This window comes from Scyliorhinus canicula, chromosome 13, assembly GCF_902713615.1.
Source record: "Scyliorhinus canicula chromosome 13, sScyCan1.1, whole genome shotgun sequence".
Lineage (NCBI taxonomy): Eukaryota > Metazoa > Chordata > Chondrichthyes > Carcharhiniformes > Scyliorhinidae > Scyliorhinus > Scyliorhinus canicula.
The window spans coordinates 69,676,268-69,701,169 of NC_052158.1; the positions used below are offsets into that span (position 1 = coordinate 69,676,268).

The 24,902-nt window shown below is 48.9% G+C and overlaps 1 protein-coding gene across 4 annotated transcripts in view; it reads left to right on the forward strand.

Annotated features, from left to right (window-relative positions):
* Positions 1–24,902, forward strand: part of LOC119976143 (complement C1q and tumor necrosis factor-related protein 9) — a 132,112-nt gene that overhangs the window by 100,622 nt on the left and 6,588 nt on the right. For 2 of the 4 annotated variants that reach the window (XM_038816344.1, XM_038816343.1), the window contains exons 2-3: positions 19,823–20,089; positions 24,048–24,128. In XM_038816344.1, coding sequence (XP_038672272.1) covers positions 19,843–20,089; positions 24,048–24,128 — 328 coding nt within the window. In that variant the 5' untranslated portion in view covers positions 19,823–19,842. Of the gene's footprint in view, positions 1–5,511; positions 5,628–17,489; positions 17,633–19,822; positions 20,090–24,047; positions 24,129–24,902 lie in introns of those variants that run through there. The other 2 variants (XM_038816341.1, XM_038816342.1) reach the window with 2 other exon arrangements.

Sequence of the window (24,902 nt, forward strand, 5' to 3'; positions counted from 1 at the left end):
AACCTCTACCACTGTGTAACCGCCACCCCCGCCGGACTCTTTTTTTAACGGGGTGAATGTGGTAGTCGGTACAGTATTAGGGGTATTACGGTACCCAGGTTGAGGCTGTTAGACCATTGGTGTGGGAGGTACCTGAGGCAGCAAGATCATTGGTGAAGCCTGCCTGCTGGTTCTGCCCAGTAAGGCGGTGTATAAGAGTCTGTGTCTCCCCAGCTGGTGCATTCTGTACCTGCGCTGCTGGGGGAAACATCTAATCCAATAAAGCCTTCAATTGTCATCCAATCTCGCTTCTGGAGTCATTGATCGAGCATCAGTAATATGCTGAAAAGTGAACGATCTGGTGCGGAAACCAACCACGTCAACCAACGGGAACAAAACGACTTTTATGCCAGCCACCGCATTTAGGGCAGAATTTCCTATCCCGACACCCACGCGAATCGTCATGGGTGGAATGGCTCTCCAAACTTTCCCGTTCTGCCTGCAATGGGGCCCACCAATGTTAGGGCCAGAAAATACGAGCCATTGGAAAATTCCACCCAATGTCAATGTGCCTTTCAATGGTCCATCAAATTGTCCATCACACCCGCAACAATTCCTATGTTGGACACGATCAGAAAATTTGCCCCTTTGTCTCTGGAGCAGAAAATTCTGTCCATTGCTTATCCAGGAGTCAATGTAGGTCAGCGAGCAGAGGGGTTACAGGTGAACGGACTGCAGTGCCCTCCAGTTAAGACATGGGCAACATAAGTTTGATGACTGAAACCAACAACCAGATCCAACAATGCAAAAAACTAAGCTTCTTGTTCTCAATCATTTCATGGGTGGTGACAGTTTCTATTGAGTGCCTGACGCAAAAGGTGAATCAGGCGCAAGCCCCAAATTGGGATCCAAGCCAGGCGTGAAAACTCGCGCAGGTCACCTAACTTGCTCCACCCAGTGCGATCTAGAACTCGCGCTCACTGGGCGTGATCCAGATCTGAATATTTAAATGAGCCACCAGGACCTGGGGACCCTCACCAAGGCGCTGCTTAGTACTAGTCCACATAAACGACGACCAGTCTAACGGCACCTGGGGAGGACTCCCAAGCCATTAGAGCTTCCATATGATAGGGGTCAGGGCAGGGTGGTACCACCTGGCACCTTGGCACTGCCAGCCTGCACCCTGGCAATGCCACCTGGGAACATTGGCATGGGCACCCTGGCACTGCCTAGATGTCACTGCCATGGTGCCTGGAAAACTGACAGGCTGACAGTGCCTGGGTGCCATGTTGTCACTGCCAGGGAGTGGGCCCACGGGGGTCCTTGACAGGTAGAGTTTATTGCCAGGGGCCTCTCCAAGGTTGTAGGGGTGAGGGGAGGGTCAAAAGATGCGGGAAGTGCAGCACGTGATGCACTGGTTGGCACTACTGCCTCACTGCACCGAGGACCCAGGTTCGATCCCGGCCCCGGGTTACTGTCAATGTGGAGTTGTACACTCTCCCCGTGTCTCCATGGGTGTCCCCCACAATCAAAAGATGTGCAGGGTAGGTAGATAGACCACACTAAATTGCCCAATAATTTGAATTTTTATTTTAAAAACTTATTAAAAAAAGATCATGGGGGGCCTGAAAGGGGAGGGGGAAAAACATCGGGGCAGCTTTCCAAAATAGCGCCGATCTGCGAGGAGCTTTTGCTCACCAGCAGGAAATCCCTCTAACTGCGGCCTCAGCGGAAAGAAACTCTCCAGGGCAAAATAAAAACAGGAAAGTGCAGTTGGATAGCGGAGTGTTTCTCGGCACTCCAGCCACCGAGAAACAGCCTGCAAAACACGCCATTCAGTGGACCTTAACTTGAGTCCACTGATTCGTGCTCTATGTCCCTGTGAATAAAGCCTGGGCTACTGTCTGCTTAATTAACTGACCTGTCACCTTCAATAACCTATGCACGTGTACATACATATCCCTCTGCTCCTCCACCCGCTCCAGAGTTGTAACCTTTATTTTATATTGTCTCTCCATTTCTTCCACCCAAAACGAATCACCTGACTTCTCTCCATTAAACTTCATCTGCCAATTCCACCAACTTGTCTGTGTCTTTTTGAAGTTCTACACATCAATCCTCTCTGCTAACTCCTCAAAAAAACACCAGAAATGTAGGAAAACATGATATTATCTCAATAAACCCTCCCTGGCTTTCCTTAATTAACTCACACTTGTTCCTGTGACTATTAATTTTATCCCTAATTATTGTTTCTAGAAGTTTCCCCACCACCAAAGTTAAACTGACTGGCCTGTAGTTGCTGTGCTTAACTTTTCACCCATTATTGAACAAGGATGTTTCATCTGGAATTTTCCAGTTCTCTGGGATCAGCTTGAGTCAAAGGAAGACTCAAAAAATCTGGCCAATGACTGCAATTTCAACTTTCCTCAGATACATCTTATCTAGTCCCGGTGCCTTATTAACTTTAAGTGCGGGTAACCTATTGTTACAAATTGGAAGGGATAACTTAAACTGTGCTAATTTTTCCTCTTATCACTGTCTGTAAACAGAAAGGTGTTTAGATTTGTTTCCCTCTTTATAAAGTAGCACAGAGGTTAGCACTATTGCTTCACAATGCCAGGGTCCCATGTTCGATTACCGGCTTGGGTCACTGTCTGTGTGGAGTCTGCACCTTCTCCCCATGTCTGCAAGTTCTCCCCATGTCTGCATGGGTTTCCTCCGGGTGCTCCGGTTTCCTCCCACAAGTTCCAAAGGATGTGCTGTTAGGTCATTTGGACATTCTGAATTCTCCCTCCATGTACCCGAACAGGTGCCAGAATGTGGTGACTGGGGCTTTTCACAGTAACTTCATTGCCGTGTTAATGTAAACCTACTTGTGACAATAAAGAAAAAAAATAAGCATATTCCCCAACCCCTCAGTTTTGGTGAATTCCAGTTTTTGATCAAAAGCCCCACAGCAAAGCTGAGATAGGATGAATGCAAAAGGTTAGTTTATTCAAAACTAGAAAGGCCGGTTGAAATGTTGGCTCCATAGTCAACAGTAAAGAGAGGGATCGAGAGAAGAAAGATTTACAGTCCGGAGATCACAGAGAAAGGAAATATTATTATTGTTCTAGAGTGCAGAATCAAAGGTATTTCACCACGGAAAACTGATGCTGTATTCATTTTTCTGCTTGTGTTGACCTTATATGATGAGATGGGCAAGCAGAGATGAATTAGTCTTGTAGGTGTACAGAATTTCCAGCAGAAGCAGTGTAGATGGGGCCAGATGTTCAACCTGGGCAGAACTCCTTTTCTGTGAGGCTGCTAGTTAGATGGTAAATAGCAAACTGAGCTCTTCTATTTCACCAGTTTCAGCCAATTTAAGAGTCACGTCTTCTAAAATTTAGAAATAGCCATGAGGATAGCTGTACATATTTTATAAAAATATACAGTATGAGGTCTTAGTCCCTCACACCTATCCAATGCCTAATTTTCAGTTTAAATGCATCTAGTGACTGAATTACCTCATCCTTTGCCATGACTTGAGTAGCATCTTCTTTCTTAGTAAAGTTAGATGCAAAGTAATTATTCAGTATCACAGCCAAGCCCTCTGTCCCCCAGTTGTAAATCCCCTTTTTGGTCTTTAATTGGCCTTACTCCTCCTTTTACCACCCTTTTACAGTGTTTATGCCTGTAGAAGACTTTGGGATTCCCTGTTATGCAAGATACCAGTCTCTTTTCATACTCCCTCTTTGCCTCTCTGAATTGCTCCTACATCTCTTTCTAAAATTTCTGTATTCAGCTTGGTTTTCAACTAAATTTTATATCTGACACCTGTCATAAGCACACTTTTTCTTTATTTTAGTTTCTATCTCCTTTGTGTAGGAGCTCTTATTTTTCAAATAAGAGATGGGGGTCCGGTGGTAGTGCGATATTGAGTTTTATTGCAAAAGCCAAGTTAGTACACTTCAAAACTACAAAAATACAAAATAAAAGAAGCCCAGCAGGGCATAAGGAAGAAAAACCACTGGCAAGAGAACAAAGTAGAGAGGGAGCAACGTGCACCCAGAGTTTTTACCTGCACTTCCTGGTACCGCCCTCCTCTCTGCCGCTAATTGGCTTCCAAGTTTTGAATTGTGACTTCTGAATGGTGCTCCGTACCATCACTCACATTGATATCTGACTTGCTAGCTGCACTCTCTTTTGCAGTCTAGCTGAGAGGCTGGTGTAAGGTTTCACCGCCAAGCTGACCTTGACTCAGAACAATACAAGCTTGTTTTTCAACTGCACTTACAATATTTTTAAAATTTGGATTTTGACTATTTCCCGACATTCGTCACCCAGAGAGCTCTGGATTTGTTTACTCTACCTTTCCCTTTAAAGGGAATATACCTTGACAGTCCGAATCATCTCATCTTTGAAGATAGCCCATTGATTATCTACTATTTCTCTGGCCAACCTTTGACGACAATACATTCAGCACAATAATGGCACAAGTACTGAAACAAAAGATGTGTTTAGAGTAGGCGTAATGGGAAAGCAAAATTACGACCAACAAAAAGTCACAGCGGATGTCATCTGAAATAGTTGAACTTGGGGTTGAGTCCAGAGGACTGTAAATTATCTAGATCAAAGATGAGGATTCTGCCGTAATTGGTGGGGCGGGCAACCCCGGGGGGACGGAGTGGCGTGAACCACTCCGGCGTCAGGCTGCCCCAAAGGTGCGGAATCCTCCGCACCTTCAGGGGCTAGGCCCGCCCCGGAGTGGTTTGCGCCCCGCCGGCCAGTGGGGAAGGGGCTTGGCGCCACGCCAACCAGCGCTGAAGGACCTTCGCCGGCCTGTGCGAGTTGGTGCATGCACGGGAGCACCAGTGTGTGCTGGCGTCATCCCGGCGCATGCGCGGGAGGTTTGTCTCCACATCGGCCATCGCAGAGGCCCACATCAGCCGACGCAGAGGAAGAGTGCCCCCACGGCACAGGCCTGCCGGGTAGGCTCCGATCGCGGGCCAGGCCACCGTGGGGGCACCTCCCGGTGCCAGATCCCCCCGCGCCCCGCCCCCCCCGGAGAACCCCGGAGGCAGCCCGCGCCACGAGGTCCCGCCGGTAAGGACCTACACCAATTTACGCCGACGGGACTGGCAAAAAACGGGCGGGACTTCGGCCTATCGAAGGCCGGAGAATTCGGGGGGCCCTGGGGCTCATTGAGTCGCACTGGTGCTCACCATTCTCCGAGCCGAGCAGCGTGATTCATGCGGGGCCAATTTTTGGGAGGCCGGAGAATTCAGAGGACGGCGGGGGCAGATTCACACCGACCCCCGGCGATTCTCCGACCCGGCGGGGGTCGCAGAATCCCACGCAGCCGGCAGCTATTCTCAAGCTTTTTTTGTTCTTCATTGGAAAAGTACAAGAGGGCAAGAATAGATATGTCACAGTAAGAGTGGAATGGAGAATTAAGATAAGTGAAGCTCAGGGTCATGCTTGCAGATTAAACAGAGATGTTGTGCAATTTGGTCAGCCAATCTGCATTTGTTCTCCCCAACATAGAGGAGACTGCATCGTGAGCAATTAATAAAAAATACTGAGCTGAATGCCGCACCAGAAAATTGCTGTTTGATTTGAAAGGATTATTTGGAGCTTTGGACGTTGAGAAAGGAGTTTAAAAAAGAGCAAGTATTGCAATTCATGTGTTTGTATGAGAAGGTGCCTTGAAATGGCAGGGGTGAAGAGGAGCGACTGAAAAGTGGACAGGAGTGTTGTAGAGCGGAAGGACATTCAAAAGTCTGAATGTAGAGGGGAGGATGTTTTGTTTTTAATTCATTTACGGGATGGCTGTCATTGATTAGGCCAGCATTTATTGCCCATCCCTAGTTGCCCTTCAGCAGGTGGTGGTGAGTTGCCTCCTTAGAACCGCTATTGTCCTTGAGGCGTAGGGACACCCACTGTGCTGTTAGGGAGGGAGTTCCAGTATGTTGCTCCAGCGACAGTGAAGGAATGGCGATATATTTCCAAGTCAGGGTGGTGAGTGACTTGGAGGGGAACCTCCAGGTGGTGGGCAACCCAGGTATCTGTTGCCCTTGTCCTTCTAGATGGTAGTGGTCGTATGTTTGGAAAGTGTTGTCTGAGGAACCTTGGTGAGTTACTGCAGTGCATCTTGTAAATAGTACACAAGGCTACCATCGTTCGTCGGTGGCGGAGAGTTTGAATATTTGTGGAAGGGGGAGCAATCAAGTGGGTTGCTTTGTCCTGGATGGTGTCGAGCTTCTTGAGTGTTGTTGGAGCTGCGCTCACCAGGGAAGTGGAGAGTATTCCATTACACTGTACCTATGTAGATGGTGGTCAGGCTTTGGGGGGTCAGGAGGTGAGTTACTTGTAGGATTCCTAGCCTTTGACCTGCCCTGGTAGCCGCAGTATTAATATGGCTAGTCCAGTTAAGTTTCTGATCAATGGGCAGCACAGTATCACAGTGGTTAGCACAGTTGCTTCACAGCTCCGGGGTCCCAGGTTTGATTCCCGGCTTGCGTCACTGTCTGTGCAGAGTCTGCACGTTCTCCCCGTGCCTGCGTGGGTTTCCTCCGGATGTTCCGGTTTCATCCCACAGTCCAAAGATATGCAGGTTAGGTGGATTGGCCATGATAAATTGCCCTTAGTGTCCAAAAAGGTTAGGTGGGGTGACTGGGTTACGGGGATAGGGTGGAGGCGTGGGCTTAAGTAGGGTGCAGACTCGATGGGCCAAATAGCCTCCTGCACTGTGGAGTCTATGACCAATGATAACCCCCCAGGATGTTGATTGTGAGCGATTCAGTGATGGTAATGCCATTGAATGTCAAGGGGCAGTGGTTTGATCCTCTCTTATAGGAGATAATCATTACCTGGCATTTGTGTGGTGCGAAAGTAACTTTTCACTTGTTAGCCAAAGCCTTGATATTGTCCAGACCTTGCTGCATTTGGACATGGACTGTTTCATTATTTGAGGAGTCACGAATGGTGCTGAGCATTGTTCAGTCATCTGCAAATATCCCCACTTCTGACCTAATGATGGAAGGGAGATCATTGATGAAGCAGCTGAAGATGGTTGGGCCTAGGACACTCCCCTGAGGAACTCCTGCAGTGATATCTTGGAACAGAGATAATTGACCTCCAACCACCACTAAGATCTTCCTTTGTGCCAGGTGTGACTACCACCAATGGAGAGTTTTCCTCCTGACTCCCATTGACCCCAGTTTAGCGAGGGCTCCTTGATGCCATACTCGGTCAAATACTGCCTTGATGGCAAGGGCAGTCATTCTCACCTCATCTCTGGCTTTCAGCTCCTTTGTCCATGTTTGAACCAAGGCTGTAATGAAGTCAGGAGCTGAGTTTGGTGATGTTATCACGCTGGAGAAACTGCTAGAGGATCCATTGAATGTAGAGGCTTGTGGGGAAAAAATGAGAGCAGGGAGAATCTTCTCGTGATTATGGGGAGATATAAAAGATGTGAGCAGATGTATAGGAAATGGAACGGACATGGTTGAGGACCCTGTTAACTGTGGTGCAGAGGAATCCTTTGATCTGTGTGGTAGTATGACTAGGGGTATTACGGTACCTGGGAGTGGGAGCTGCCATTGGTGCAGAAGACTGGCTGCCCATTGGCCCAAGTGTTGTCTTCTCATTGGTCGACAGGAAGGTAGCTCTGCCTACGAGGTGGAGTATAAGAACCCGTGTTTCCCAGCAGCCAGGTCATTTCTGTACTCCTGCAGCTGGGCACACTTTTTGTAGATTTAAGCCTTTGATTCGGACTACTCCATCGTTTCCGTGTCCATTGATTGCGCATCAATTTAATCTACAAGATTTTAAAGGATGGAGCTCCGCATCCAGAGTGTCTACAATTCAGCCCCCATGCAGCGAATGCAACAGCTGCATTTAAGCACTGGCTGGCTTGTTTCAACAGCTACCTTAGTACGGCGGAAAATGTCCCGACGAAGGAGCAGAAACTACACATCCTCCACTCGTGCATCGGCACCGCCATATACACGCTGATCGAGGACACGACAGACTACGACGCGGCTATGGACCTACTCAAAGGACACTTCATACGGCCGGTAAATCAAGTCTACACTTACTAGCCACAAGGCAGCAGATCCCTGGTGAGTCACTGGACGATTTTTACCGTGCCCTCCTTGTGCTGGGGGGAACTGGGGCTGCCCACAAGTGTCTCCTCAACCGAGACGCCTTTGTTGCATGCATGCAGTCCTCGCAGATCCGCCAGAGACTATTAGAAAGAGAAACCTTGAGCCTCACGGAGGCACGGGACTCTCGCTACCTCCCTAGATGTTGTGAACAGAAACGCACACTCGTACGCCCCCCAACCGCGCGGCGGCCCCCTGGGCAGCATGCAACTCAGTGTCTCTCTCCCCCACGGACTCGGACTCCCCCCAGGCCTGTGCCGCAGGGTGCCCCGAAAAACCCGCGGGACCCAGCTGCTATTTTTGCGGCCAGGCGAAGCACCCCCGACAACGTTGCCCAGCCCGTTCTGCAACCTGCAAGGGCTGCGGGAAGAAAGGCCACTTTGTGGCCATCTGCCAGGCCAAGGCGGTCGCTGCGGCCCCGTGCAGCGACCGTGGGACACCCCTCTCTCTCCAGTGGCCCCGTGCGGCCCGTGGACCTCGCTGCCCCCATCCCCCGACGCCACATGTGACCCCCCCCCCCCGGGCACCGCCATTTTGTGCCTCCGACGCCATGTGCGGGGGACGGGTGCAGCCATTTTGTCTACCCCCCATCATGTGCGACCGACGGGCGCTGCTATCTTGGATCAGCTCCGAGGACCCCACGGGTGACTACTCACTGCCCGATGAAGACTCCCGACTATCTGCCACGACTCGCTTCAGTCACTCTGGACCAGACTCGACCCTGCACCATCTCTACGGCAACAACAAAGATATTGCTCAACGGCCACGAGACGAACTGCCTGCTGGACTCCGGGACCACGGAGAGTTTCGTCCACCCCACCACGGTAAGACGCTGCGCTCTCCCTGTCTACCCAGTCAAGCAGAAAATCGCCCTGGCCTCTGGCTCCCATTCAGTACAGATTGATGGAACCATCAATTCACCAGACACGTGTTTCCGATGTGAATCTAGGCTTTAATCGACTTACTTCAGAGCCAGCCTGTTACCCGTTGATGAACTCGTAGTGACCCAGGCTGACTCTGGACACGGATACTTATACAGCTGCACTAGGGGGAGGAGTCGTGGGCGGAACCAAGGGTGGAGCCCAGTACAAGTTCCTAAGTGCTCCCAGCCCTACTCCCCCTAGTGGTAGGATGGCGCTACTGCGCTTACAATAACAGTGTGAATTAGTATATATACATTCATATATTACATTCACCACACAGATCACGGGGTGTTGTATAGCGGACCTCACGGTCCAGGGGAGGGAGTTTAAAAATTACAGACTCTACGTCCTCCCCCACCTCTGCGCGGCCGCACTCCTGGGGTTAGACTTCCAGTGTAACCTCCAGAGTCTAACATTTAAATTCGGCGGCTCCATGCCTCCCCTCACAGTCTGCAGCCTCACGACCCTCAAGGTCGATCCCCCGTCCTTGTTTGCAAACCTCATCCCGGATTGCAAACCTGTCGCCACCAGGAGCCGACAGTACAGTGCCCAGGACCGGACTTTCATCAGGACCGAGGTCCAACGGCTTCTGAAGGAAGGGGTCATCGAGGCTAGTAACAGCCCCTGGCGAGAACAATTTCTGGTGGTAAAGACTGGAGAGAAGAATAGGATGGTCATAGACTACAGTCAGACATGTTTACGCAGCTGGACGCGTACCCTCTCCCCCCCGTATATCCGACGTGGTCAACAGGATCGCGCAGTACAAGATCTTCTCCATGGTGGACCTCAAGTCTGCCTACCACCAGCTCCCCATCCGCGCAGGCGATCGCAAGTACACTGCGTTCGAAGCGGATGGGCGGGTCTACCACTTTTTAAGGGTTCCCTTCGGTGTCACAAACGGGGTCTCGGTCTTCCAAAGGGAGATGGACCGAATGGTCGAGCAATACGGTTTACGGGCAACCTTCCCGTGTCTCGATAATGTCACCATCTGCGGCCACGATCAGCAGGACTACGACACCAATCCGCAAATTCCACCAAACCGCAAATCTCCTGAATCTGACCTACAACAAGGACAAATGCGTGTTTAGCACCGACCGCCTAGCCATCCTCGGCTACGTAGTGCGTATCGGAGTGATAGGCCTCGACCCGGAACGCATGCGCCCCCTGATGGAGCTCCCCCTCCTCCACTGCCCCAAAGCCCTCAAGCGCTGCCTCGGATTTTTCTCATATTACACCCAGTGGGTCCCCAATTACGCCGACAAAACCTATCCCCTCATCCAATCAGCCACGTTCCCCCTGTCAATGGAGGCCCGCCAGGCCTTCAGCCACATCAAAGCGGATATTGCAAAGGCCACGATGCGCGCTATCGACGAGTCCCTCCCCTCACAAGTCGAGAGAGACGCGTCCGATGTAGCTCTGGCAGCCACCCTCAACCAAGCGGGCAGACACGTGGCCTTCTTCTCTCGTACACCATGCTTTCTAAATCCGCCACTCCTCGGTCGAGAAGGAAGCACAGGCCATAGTAGAAGCTGTGCGACACTGGAGGCATTACCTGGCCGGCAGGAGGTTCACCCTCCTCACAGACCAATGGTCAGTGGCCTTCATGTTTGACAATGCACAGAGGGGCAAGATGAAGAACGACAAGATCTTGCGGTGGAGGATTGAATTGTCCACCTACAACTACGACATCTTCTATCGTCCTGGGAAGCTGAACGAGCCTCCCGCTGCACAAATGCCAACGCACAAGTGGACCGCTTTCGAACCCTCCACGCGGACCTCTGCCACCCGGGGTCACCCGCTTCTTTCACTTTGTAAAGAACCGCAAACTGCCTTACTCCATCGAGGAGGTCAGGACAGTCACGATGGATAACGGCTTCCCACCCCTTTGAACGCCTCAGCATGGATTTCAAAGGTCCCCTCCCCTCTACCAACCACAACACGTACTTCATCAATGTGATTGACGAGTACTCCCGCTTCCCGTTCACCAACCCCTGCGCCGACATGACCACACCCACCATCATTAAAGCCCTCCACACCATTTTCTCCCTGTTCGGATTCCCCGCATACATTCGCAGCGATAGAGGGTCCTCCTTTATGAATGACGAACTGCGTCAATTTCTGCTCAGCAAGGGCATTGCCTCAAGCAGGACGACCAGTTACAACCCCCGGAGTAACGGACAGGTCGAGAGGGAGAACGGTATGGTCTGGAAGACCGTCCTGCTGGCCCTACGGTCCAGAAATCTCCCAGTCTCCCACTGGCAAGAGGTCCTACCAGACGCCCGCCACTCAATCCGGTCACTGTTTTGCACATCTACCAATCAAACGCCTCACAAACGCCTTCTTGTTTTCCCCAGGAAGTCTTCCTCAGGGACCCCGCTCCCGACCTGGCTGGCTGCCCCCGGGCCCATCCTGCTCCGGAAACACGTGCGGGTGCACAAGTCGGTCACGTTGGTCGAGAGGATCCAGCTGCTCCACGCAAACCCGCAGTACGCGGATGTGGAGTACCCCGATGGCCGACAGGACACGGTCTCCCTATGGGACCTGGCACCCGCCGATCCCCGCCATCGCTCCCGGCGCCAGCCCCCCCTCCAGCCGCAACTGCTTCCAGCAGGCGCTCCCCTCCCTGGCCCGCCAACCCCCTTACCCGCGCCGCCTAGAGGACTAGACACCCCTCCCCCAGCCCGGCCCTCACCAGCTCCGCCTAGGGGTACGGACACAGCCACAAAGACCGGATCTTCGCTCCCGGAGTCACGGACACCCGCATCTCCAACGTCTCCAGCGAAGCTGCGCAGGTCACAGAGGACGTCCAAGGCCCCGATCGGCTGATCAAGTCAATGTGAACTGTTAATGGACTTTTATTTGCTTGTTCTCTCGTTTTTCCAATTCTGTAAATAGTTATCGTGTTCTAACACGTCCCTGTATATAGTTACGGGCCAGTGGGAAGCCACCGTTGGAGAGGTATGATCCCACATCACTAGTGGGGAATGGGCCGTGCGGGGGACGCAGGCACGTGGCTGGTCTAGGAAGGCCTATGGCTGATCGGCGGGGAGGGGGGGTGTATAGCCCCCGAATCCGGCTGATAACCTGGAATGTAAGGGGACTGAATGGGCCAGTCAAACTGGCCCGGGTATTCGCGCATCTGAAGGGGCTGAGGGCGGATGTGGCTATGCTCCTGGAGACGCACCTAAGGGTGGTGGATCAGATAAGGTTGAGAAAGGGGTGGGTAGGGCAAGTGTTCCATTCGGGCTTGGATGCGAAGAACCGGGGGGTGGTGATTTTGGTGGGGAAGAGAGTATCGTTCGTGGTGTCAAGCGTGGTGGCGGACAGTGGCGGCAGATATGTAATGGTAAGTGGCAAGCTCCAGGGGGAGCAGGTGGTGCTGGTCAATGTGTATGCCCCGAATTGGGATGATGCAGGCTTCATGCGGCTATGTTGGGCCGGATTCCAGACAGGGGGTCTAATAATGAATGGGAGGGGATTTCAACACGGTGCTGGACCCGGCACTTGATCGCTCCAGGTCCAGGACGGGTAGGAGGCCGGCGGCGGCCAAGGTGTTGAGAGGGTTCATGGATCAGATGGGAGGGGTGGACCCCTGGAGATTTATGAGGCCAGGGGTTAGGGAATTCGCGTTCTTCTCCCATGTCCACAAGGCCTACTCCCGGATTGACTTTTTTGTTTTGGGCAGGGCGTTGATTCCGAGGGTGGAGGACGCGGAATACTCGGCGATAGCCATCTCAGACCACGCTCCGCATTGGGTGGACCTTGAGTTGGGGGAGGAGAGGGACCAACATCCGATGTGGCGACTAGAGATGGGGTTGCTGGCTGACGAGGAGGCGAGCGGGCGGGTCCGGAGGTGTATAGAGAGGTACCTGGAGACTAATGATAATGGGGAGGTGCAAGTTGGGGTGGTCTGGGAGGCGCTGGAGGCGGTGGTTAGGGGGGAGCTGATCTCTATTAGGGCACACAAGGAGAGGGGGGAGAGGAGAGAGAGGGAGAGGTTGGTGGGGGAGATGGTGAGGGTAGAGCGGAGGTCCCGGAGGAGGGATTGCTGAGGAAGCGACGTAGCCTCCAAGCTGAGTTTGATTTATTGACCACCAGGAAAGCGGAGGCGCAGTGGAGGAGGGCGCGGGGGTGGTATATGAATATGGAGAAAAGGCGAGTCGGATGCTGGCGCACTAGCTCCGGACGCGGGAGGCAGCTAGGGAGATCGGGGGAGTTAGGGATGGAGGAGGGAGCATGGTACAAAGCGCGATGGGCATCAACGGGGTCTTTAGGAACTTTTACGAGAAACTGTACCAGTCAGAGCCCCCAGTGGAGGAGGGAGGGATGGATCGCTTCCTGGACAAGCTGAGGTTTCCGAGAGTGGAGGAGGATCAGGTGGCGGGGTTTGGGGCGCAAGTTGGACTGGAGGAGCTGGCCAAAGTGATAGGGAACATGCAGACAGGGAAGGCACCGGGGCCTGACAGGTTCCCGGTTGAATTATACAAGAAGTTTTCAGACCTGCTCGGCCCGCTGCTAGTTAGGACCTTCAACGAGGCAAGGGAAGGGGGTGGCTCTGCCCCCGACGATCTCTAGGGCGCTGATCTCCCTGATCCTGAAGCGGGATAAGGATCCCCTACAGTGTGGGTCATATAGACTGATTTCACTCCTAAATGTAGATGCAAAGTTGCTGGCAAAGATATTGGCCATGAGGATTGAGGACACCGTGCCGCAGGTCATACACGAGGTTTTGTGAAAGGGAGGCAGTTGAAAGCTAATGTATGGAGGCTCTTAAATGTTATAATAATACCGGCAGTGGAAGGAGAGGCGGAAATAGTGGCGGCTATGGATGCGGAGAAGGCCTTTGATAGGGTGGAATGGCGAAAACTATGGGAGGTGTTGAAAAGGTTCGGGTTTGGAGAGGGGTTTGTTAGGTGGGTGAGGCTGCTATACGAGGCCCCGTTGGCGACTGTGGCTACGAATGGAAGGAGGTTGGAGAATTTCCGGCTGTACCGGGGGACGAGGCAGGGGTGCCCCCTCTCTCCCCTGCTCTTTGTGCTCGCGATTGAACCCCTGGCCATGGTGCTGAGGGAGTCGAGGAACTGGAGGGGGATAGTGCGGGGGGGGGGGGGGAGGAGCATCAGCTGTCGTTATACGTGGATGACCCACTGTTGTATTTGCCGGACCCGGGGGGAATGCCAGAGGTGATGAGGATCCTTAGGGAGTTCAGGGATTTATCTGAGTATAAGCTCAATGTGGGGAAGAGTGAGCTGTTTGTAGTACACCCAGGGCACCAGGAGAGGGAGATTGGGGAGCTCCCGCTGAAGAGGGCGGAGAGGGGTTTTAGGTACCTGGGGGTACAGGTAGCTAGGAGCTGGGGGGCCTTACACAGGCTTAACTTCACGAGGCTGGTGGAGCAAATGGGGGAGGAGTTTAAGAGGTGGGATGCGCTGCCGCTCTCCCTAGCGGGTAGGGTCCAGTCAGTCAAAATGACGCTGCTCTCAAGGTTTTTCTTGTTCCAGTGCCTCCCTATCCTGATTCCTAAGGCTTTTTTCAGGCGGGTCAATAGGAGCGTTATGGGGTTTGTGTGGGCGCAGAAGACCCCAAGGGTGAGAAGGGTGTTCCTGGAGCTGGGCAGGGATGGGGGGGTTGGCACTGCCTAACCTGTGTGGGTGCTACTGGAACGCCAACGTGGTGATGATACGCAGGTGGGTATTGGAGGGAGAGGGGGCGGCATGGAAGAGATTGGAGGTGGCATCCTGTGTGGGCACGAGTCTGGAGGCGCTGGTGACGGCGCCGCTACCGCTTCCCCCAACGAGGTATACTACGAGCCCGTGGTGGCGGCTACCCTCAAAATTTGGGAGCAATGGAGGCAACATAGGGGGGAGGTGAGGGCTTCAGTGTGGTCCCCGATACAGGGGAACCACCAGTTTGTCCCAGGAAGAATGGACGGAGGGTTCTGAGCTGGCGCAGGGCAGGTATTAGGCGGATGGGGGACCTATTTGTAGATGGGAAGTTTGCGACCCTGGGGGAGTTGGAGGGGAGGTTTGACCTCCCCCGGGGAACGCCAGATACATGCAGGTAAGGGCGTTTGTCAGGTGGCGGAGTTTCCACTGTTGCCGTCAGGAAGGATTCAGGACAGGCTGCTCTCGGGGACGTGGGTTGGAGAGGGGATGATCTCGGCGACCTGTCAAGTGATGCAGGAGGAGGAGGAGGCCTCGGTGGAAGAACTGAAAGGTAAGTGGGAGGAGGAGCTGGGAGAGGAGATCGACGAGGGGACATGGGCAGATGCCCTGGGGAGGGTGAATTCCTCCTCCTCTTGCACAAGGCTCAGCTTAATTCAATTTAAGGTGCTGCATAGGCCGCACATGACTGGGGCAAGGCTGAGCCGGTTCTTTGGGAGAGAGGACAGGTATGTCAGGTGTTCAGGGAGCCCAGCAAACCACACCCATATGTTCTGGACGTGCCCTGCGCTGGAGGATTTTTGGAGGGGCGTCGCGGAGACGCTGTCAAGGATGGTTGGTTCCAGGGTTGAGCCAGGCTGGGGGCTCTCAATATTTGGGGTAGCAGTGGAGCTGGGAGTGCAGGAGGCGAAAGAGGCCGGTATTCTGGCCTTTGCGTCCCTGGTAGCCCGGCGCAGGATTCTTCTACAGTGGAAGGATGCAAGGCTCCTGGGCGTGGAATCCTGGGTCAACGATATGGCTGGGTTTATCAAATTGGAGAGGGTCAAGTTTGCCTTAAGGGGGTCGGTGCAAGGGTTCTTCCGGCAGTGGCAACCGTTTCTAGACTTCCTGGCGGAGCGTTAGATGATGGTCAGTAACAGCAACAACCGGGGGGGGGGGGGGGGGGGCGGAGGGTGAGGTGGGCGGGCTGGAGAGGGTTTGTTTGTTTTTTCCCTTTATTGGGCGTGTATATTTGCTTTCATGTTAATTATTTCTGTTAATTTATTTTCTGTGTATGGGGAGGTTACTGTTCTTATTTCTTTCTGTTCTTGTTGGTTAACATTTTTGTAAACTTGAATAAAAATTATTTTAAAAAACAAAAGGAAGTAACTGTGAGTAACTGCCTACACAGACCATTCGTTGATAGCCTACTCCCAGAAATAGTTGAGAAAGAGAAACGTTTGATTCGGGTTTGGACCATGTGAAGGCAAGGGAAGAGCAGTGATTGGAAGTAAAATTGATGGCGTTTTCCAGTTCAGGGTGAAAACGGAAACAGCACAAAGGCAGCCATCAATCTACTGGAAAGGACCTGAATAGGACGGGAACAAAGAGTACTCCACATATCCTGCGAAAAGCTAGGACCCATAGGGATTTCTAAAACAAAATACCTTTTATTTGGAGGAAGTGGGTGAAATTAAAATAGAAGTTTTTAAATATGAGAACCAATTCAACCAGGCAGAGGAGGATGGTAATAGATGGGGACTGGTTGGGCTTCCATTCAAGGACGAAGTGAAGAGCCCTCAGACCATCCTGTTGGGGGATGGAGGCATAGAAAGATTGGACATCCAAGGTGAACAGAAAATTGTTTTGCATCAAAACTGGAAACTAAAAATGGCGGAAGGCTCACAGATGTAGTTGGGAAGAAATTGTCCAAGAGGTGAAAAGGTAGAGTTGAGATAGGAAGGAATTGCTCCCATTGCTTATGAAGAATCACTGACCGGAAATGTCAGTTTAACGCTCCACAGATGCTGTGATAGAGCATTCTGAGCATTTCCAGCATTCTCTGCTTTTAAACTCTATCTGCCTGTTCGTTAACATGGAGTCCATGCCTATTACATATTAAGCATGTACAGATGGATTTGAAACAAAGTGATAAAATAAACCAATGGTCCTTTTCATGAGGCTATTCTTATATTATTCCTCTTGGTAAATCCCTGTGACTGTAGTGCAATTGCTGTAAGTGTCACTGTTTGTGTGAGGTTGTCCCAAAAGGTGGACTACTGTCCTGCAAACACTGATACCCCAGCACAGTGTTGTGTGACAAATTCCTCTAATGTGAGGTTACCATCCATTCATTCAGAGTTGTATTCATGTTATGACAGTGAGGAGTCATTTCATGGAGGAAATTATATAAAGTGTAAGAATATTTTGTACATGTATTTAAAGGGATCTTGCATAAGGCAGCTGCCGTGCTACATCTGTATGTGACCAAATCAATAGTTGTATTGCAAAAAATGGGTGAGCGGATCCCCTGTAGGCAAATTGCATTTTATAGGTCCATGACTGGAAAGTGGTTTGTGCAAAGCTTAATAGCTAGTAATCTAACCCCCTGTGTATTTACCAATAAGAACAAATGACCATATCAGATGTTTTATTTGTCACAATATATTCTTCAGCTTCAGGCAAAATATATGGAGTATTGGTGGAAATATGAACCCAATATGATTATAAAGCATTATCTTATTTCCTCAAATAAAGATCCAAAAAATACCCTTATTCTATCTTATTGTCATATCTAGGTCATGCTGAATAATGTACTTGGAAACAATAACTAATTTGTGATGTTCACCTGGGAGAAAGGTTCTATAAAACCAAGCACTGTACAAACCGTTATCTTAGATCCAGCAGAAACTTCAAGTTCAGTGGATCTGCACCTCAACAGGTGAGGATGCTTCAGATTAAAAACACATCTACAGAATGAGGAATGTAGAATTTAAAAGTTGTGTTGCATTCTTCATGCTGCTGCTGGCTTGTTAGGTACGATAATACGGCAGTAAACATATATCTCAACAAAGCTATATTGACATGGAATGTAAATAAGTTGTATCAATATCTGCACATTAATATGTTGCTTTATATAATTCCTGCATCATGATTTATATAGTATTTCAGAACTTAGTAATTATTCTTTCCTGTTTCATGTACTGAAACTTTGGAAACTTCACATTTATGTGACAGTATTTGGGGTTGATTCACTGAAAATACTTGTGATGGTTACTTGGTGTATCAGAAGCACACTGAGGTTATAAAAGTTTGTTGGAGTATGCAGTGGAACCTGTGTTGGCATCAATGATACCGAATACTACTTGCTTAAACTTCAAATCAAACCCTTTAGGATATTTTGACAATGTTTGTGAATTGCTGACAGTGCTGTTAAAGTGCTTGCAAATTATTGACTCCCTGCCCAGAATTATCACACATAAGTGTTTTTTTTGGACAGTCAACAAAAAAACTGATAGCTGTGAAATTTTGTGTCATGCAATTATCCTCAGCCACAATTATAAAATTAATTAAAACAACAGATACTTTGCCACTAATTTCTAACCTCAAAATTGTAATGTGGTAACTATTACTGAGCCAGTGAACAGCTGGTAAAGTCCCACTATTTATAAAGACCAACAAGAGTCTTTAAAGAAATCATATTGCTATCTGGGCTTGTAAAAAGCAGTTAACACACTGAGGATAACTTTAAAATCCAGTGTATAAGTTCTATTTCTTTTATTTAAAAAAAATTAAACATCTATATATAAAGATCATTTGATTAGCAAAAGCAACTGGAATGGCATCAGCTGTACCAGGATTTTACCAGCTGGACCAAGATGTTACCAGCTGGACTGAGAGCTGTTGGATCAAGATATCACCTCTGAACCAAGATTTGACCAAATGGATGAAAATGTTACCCACTGGACCGGGATTTTCCCAAATGCGCAAAGATGTCACCAGCTGGACTGAAATGGCATGAGCCACAAGGCCTCGAAAGTGAATAATCTGATGACATTTACTATCTATGTCTTCACATTGGTACTGGACACTTGGATGATGTACCACAAGCTGACTGGTGCATTTGGAAGAATCAGTGCCTTGGGAGGGAAAATCAGAGAGAATTTCAAAAATGTTTTAAAAATGAGTGTAGCCAATAATTGAGCAGATTTTCTATTCTACTGAAAACAAACTCAAGCTGAAGAATCCACAAGACGAGCTTAACAGTAGATCTTAAATTCCCCTGAAAGCAAATTTAAACTCCATGCAAGGTTTGTTCTGCTCTTTATTAGTAGCAGCATTGGAATTGCATTCTGTTATGTATTGTCAGCTTGGTAATGCTTCCTCTGATATTAGCGAAAGAACAATGGAGAAATGTTACTATTGAATGAATTAAACACATATGCTTCCCTTCCGTGGGTTGTTAAATTTGTTTCCCCCCACCTGTGGGATATGCAAGATTGGACAGGATGGAAGGCAATTAGGCAGTTCTTTGCCATATTTGTTCTCTAACTCTTTCGTATTTCCATTGATGGGATTCCTACGAAGCTTATGGGCCCACATGCTACTTTAGGGCATAATCCTGGTTGCTTCTTCATTCTGATACTGAGGAGTGTTACAGAGGCATCTTCCTTCAGACAGAAGCCTTATATTGGTGTATCACCAAACTCTAATCAACTGGTCATTTATCGAATTTACAGTTTCTAGAACCCAGTCTTATGCTGCATTTGCCTACAAACACAGTAATTGCATTTCAAAAGTCACTATTGCACGGGATGCTTCTGAGAGTTATGATAAGGCATTATGTAAAAGGATGTCGGCACTCTAAATTTTTTGTTTAAATTATTCTATTGAGTGGCTTATAGTTCCTGGATGGATGGAAGTTGGTATATTGAGGATACTAAATAAGCAATAGAGGAATAAGCCATTTTCACATTCCCTCCTTGCAGTAAGAGGTGTTATGTTGTCTGGCAAGCAGTACAATGTTTACTGGGATACAGCCTATGCCATGTAAATTATAACTTGATATGGATTGACACTCAGTCACTTGTTGCATAAATAAGTTTAATTTTGAATGTTATCTCCTCCACAGGTTTTGGAGTGTGAGAAAGAATGCTGAATGTAATCACAGTGCTGGCTCTGCTAACGATTGCAGAAGGTACCCCTCAAAATGAAACTGCAAAACCATCAAGCCGTGGACTTGCTGATCCACTTGTTGAGTATAACATGTGTCCCCTTCCAGACCAAGAGTATCCTTTTAGCACAGATATGGTCCCATCATATTGTGTCTGCATGCACTGCCGAGGGCCGAAAGGAGACCTGGGTCCTAAAGGGGATGGAGGAAACTCAGGACCACCAGGTACATTTGTAGAAATTCTTGTTTCGACCTGCAAGTTATTTGATAACAAATGCCTTCCTTGAGTACTTTTGGAAGAACCTCTTTATTAGTTATGAGCTTATAAAACTAAACAAGCTCTGTAAAACTGAACAGCATTGTGTAAAGGTGGAGAAAACCCAATAAAACTGAACTAATATAGGTAGCTATGAAATCAAACTGATTCTGTAAAACTCCCTTTAAAAATGAACCAATCCATATAAAACTGAACTTTAAAAACATGTTGTCACAGTCCCAGAGGATTGTAGGGTGCTCTCCTCTTTGATAGCTGACTGATGGTGATTTAACCTGAGGGTCACCACACCTCAGGCAAGGGGCCTTCATGAGTAACCTCAGCTGGTACAGGAATTGAACCCACTCTATTGGTACTGCTATCACAAGCCAGGCCTCCAGCCACGTGAGCTAACTGATCCCCTGAAACTACCTAACTGAACCTATCCCTGTAAAGGTGACGCTCTTCCTATAAAATTAAACAACCCTTGAAACCAAACTGGATCTAAAATTGAACTAAACTCTAACACTGAACCAGTCCCTATAAAACATCACCAGTCCGGATAAAATAGAACCAGCCATTATAAAGCAGAATTAGTCTTTATAAAGATTATTATTATTAAACAGAACCATTCCCTATCCTCTTGGAAATCTGAGCCATTCACTGTAAAAATTAATCTGTTCCTTCAAGTAGTTCGATGATAAAAGTTAATTTTTTTTTCAAACTTATTTTTCATTCTCCTCATTTTCCACGTTTTCATCAAATACACAACAGAAAATAACCAAATATAACAAATACAGTATCAATCCCCCAAACAGCATCCCTTTCATCATACAAACCCAAGCATCATCCATACATTCCAAATCCAACAAAACAAAAAGACCAAAAGAGAATTAACGGTCATCCCATAAACGCTGTGCTCAACCCCCCCCCAATAGCCCCCCCCTAATGCTTGGTGCCATCCAATTCTTGAAATTGCATGATAAATAATGCCCATGAATTGTAGAACCTTTCCATCCTGCCCCTCAGCTCAAATTTCGCCTCCTCAAGCGTCAAAAATTCCAGCTGGTCTCCCCCGCCAAGCCTACATACAAGACCTCCACCCCAACAGTACCCGCCTCAGGGCAATCAGCGAGGCAAAGGCTAAAACACCTGCAGCCCGGGCAGGTCCGTCACCCCGAAAATGGCTTCTAGGGACCCTGGCTCCAAACTCACATATACCATCCCTGAGATTACCTTAAAAACCTCCCCCCAATACACCTCCAGCTTCGGGCAGGACTAAAACATATGAACATGGTTTACGGGGCTCCTCTCACAGCGCTCACATACATCCTCCACCCCCTGAAAGAGTCGGCTCATCCTCGCCCTTGTGAGCTGTATCAGCACCAACCTCGCACACAAGGTTGAGGTATTTACCCTCTGGGACACCTCACACCACAGACCGTCCTCCACTTTTTAAAATATAAATTTAGAGTACCCAATTATTTTCTTTTCCAATTAAGGGGCAATTTAGCGTGGCGAATTCACCTAACCTGCACATCTTTGGGCTGGGATTCGAACCCGGGTCCTCTGCAGCATAGTCCCAGTGCTAACCACTGCGCCACGTGCCGCCCTCAGACCGCCCTCCATAACCTCCCCCAACTCTTCCTCCCATTTGGCTTTAACCCCCTCCAAGGATACCTTACCATCGCCCAAAATCCTCCCATAGATCGCCAATACCACCCTCTTATCCATTCCACCTGCCATCAATACCTCTTCCAACAACATGAAGGCCAGCGCTACCGGGAAGCTCTGAACATCCCTAGAATCCCCCCACCCACTTCCTCTCAAAAACACCTCACCCAGTACCGATTCCCCCCCACCTCCCCCACTTTTCACACCTCCTAAGCCTATCAAAACCTACTCCCAGGCTCCAATGTCTGCAGCCCCTCCCCCCACCACGCCTCCTTTCACTAGCTGACTTAAGCTTGCTAGTGTGGGGGCTCCAGGAAAACAAGAAAATGCATACTCCCCTCAAACAAAGAAATCCAGTGCAAACATACAGACCCCAGAAAAACCATCGCTACAAACAACTAAGACAGAATCTCCCACCTCTCTGATCTTATCCAAAACAACTCTATCCCATTTAACCCATATAACAACACAAAGTAAAAAATAAAACTATATACTCTCCCAACTACCCTCCCCTCTATTCAAGACCAGTCCTGTCTCATTCCACACTTCTGCCCTGATGCTGATGTCTATGTATTTACACTGTTTACCTTGTGTTGCCCTGTTACGTATTTTCTTTTTATTTTACTTTATTTTCATGTACTAAATGATCTGTTTGAGCTGCTTGCAGAAAAACACTTTACACTGTACCTCAGTACACGTGACAATAAACAAATTCATCCTTCCGCCTTCACAAACGCCTCCGCTGTCTCGAAATAAAAGTCACCGAAAGCAGCCCGCCTCCTCGCCGGTTCCACAGTTAAGTCCTGTAAATACGTACACCAGCTCCAGCCCACTGCACCTCCCGTTTATGCTTCGCCCAACTCAGGACCTTCTCCTTCACATGGTACCTGTGAAAGCAAACAATCACTGCTCTTGGCGGCTCATTCGCCTTTGGTTTAGGCTTCAACGACCGATGGGCCCGGTCCACCTCATACCGGGAGGGATCCTCTCCCACCCCACCAACTCCGCCAACATATTGCCAAAGTACTGTCGGCCTTAGGCCCTTCACTCCCTCGGGCAGACCCACGATCCTCAAATTTTGCCGCCTTGATCTATTTTCCAGATCCTCCGATTTAGCTCACAGCCCTTTGTTGGTCTCGACCACCCTCTGCAGCTCCTCCCCCATTGAGCTGAGCTGATCGCTGTGCTGCGACATGGCTTCCTCCATTCTCTTCATTTTCTCACTCTGCTCCCACACCTCGGCCGATGCCTTCATCACAGCCACCTTCACCGGGGCAATTGCCTCCTCCACCAACACCTTCAACATCACCATCATCTCCTTCCTCATCACCACCATGTGCTTTGCAAACTGTTTCTCTAGTTCCAAGGCCATCACCTCAGTCATCTTTTCTGCCGTAAGCAGTGAGGCCCCACCCAACAGCCTAGTCTCTGCCATCTTTCCAGCTCCTGGGCTGGCACTTTCACTCAATGGCAAACCCTCACTCCCTCCCTTCATGACAGTTTTCTTCTGGTTTTTCAACATCTTCTTCCTTTCTTATGCCTTCCTGCTCTCGGTTGTCAGAAAACTGCCCCTCGGACTGGGCATTAAACCCTTAAAAAAACAAGTTTCGAGCAGAAGCCGCCCAATGTGCGACTTCCTCCTCCATGTCGCCACCGGACGTCCTGATGTAAGTTAATTAGCAAAATTTGTCAATGGCTATAGATTACGCATTGACAGAAACAAAACAGTTCCAGAGGTTTAAGGTCCTAATTTTTATTCCAAAACTACGAATCAATAAATAATATCAAAGAACATAATTTAATCCAGCCCGCACTATCATAATGATTATTGATTGTGTAAATTGTGTATAAAATCATCTAGTAATTGTTGCAGGAACATCTTGTGAGCCTTATTAAACATTATAATGTGCATTTCTTCAAGCATATATTCTTTGATAAGTGTAGGACAATGAAAATGTATTATCAGTTTCATAATGGACTGGATTCTCTTATCGGCGAGATCCTTCACTTCACCGGCAGTGCTCTCACTCCGGCGGATTTCACGACTTGCTGGCTGGCAAGACGGAGGATCCCGCTACTGGCGGGGGGGGGGGCTTTTATGTAATGAAAATTAATGTGAAAGGGTTTAGTGACTTGGGATTTCTCGTAATGAGAGGAAATGGGCGTGTTGTAATTTGCAATTGCTGTATATTTTGACTTTTCTGAGCTGACAACATTATATTTTTCTGTATTGACATTTATGTTCTTTTGTGACAGGAAGACCAGGCTTGCCTGGCATAAAAGGAGCAATGGGATCAGTAGGACACCTCGGACCAAGAGGCTTTAGAGGGATAAAAGGTTTGTATTTATTCTTGCTTATTCCTTTGCATGTGTGTAAAGGAACATCAATGGAATGACCGATAAATTGTATATACAGAATATTCATTATGATATGATACTAAAGAACTGCATAGTCAATTAATCCAACAAAATTAATACTTATCGGTAACCATTTGTATTTGTTAACCCAAACTGACTAACTGAAATGAACAAAGTTCAACCAAAATTTGTTCCACAAAAATCTTGTAGACAAAAGTAATATTAATTTTTGTACTTACCTGTATAGATCAGAATGTCTTGAGTTGGCTGATTTCAGTTAGGTTTCTGCAATTATCTGGGTTTCCACCTATGATGGCTTGATCATAGAATTTACAGTGCAGAAGGAGGCCATTCGGCCCATCGAGTCTGCACCGGCTCCTGGAAAGAGCACCCTACCCAAGGTTAACACCTCCACCCTATCTCTATAACCCAGTAACCCCACCCAACACTAAGGGAAATTTTGGACACTAAGGGCAATTTATCATGGCCAATCCACCTAACCTGCACATCTTTGGACTGTGGGAGGAAACCGGAGCACCCGGAGGAAACCCACGCACACACGGGGAGGATGTGCAGACTCCGCACAGACAGTGATCCAAGCCGGAATCGAACCTGGGACCCTGGAGCTGTGAAGCGATTGTGCTATCCACAATGCTACCGTGCTGCTATTCAGGAACCATTAGTGGATAATGGTTACACATGTTAAGTGGATGAGGAAAGTATTAGGCTTGGTTTGGGGTGGCGTCCATAGTC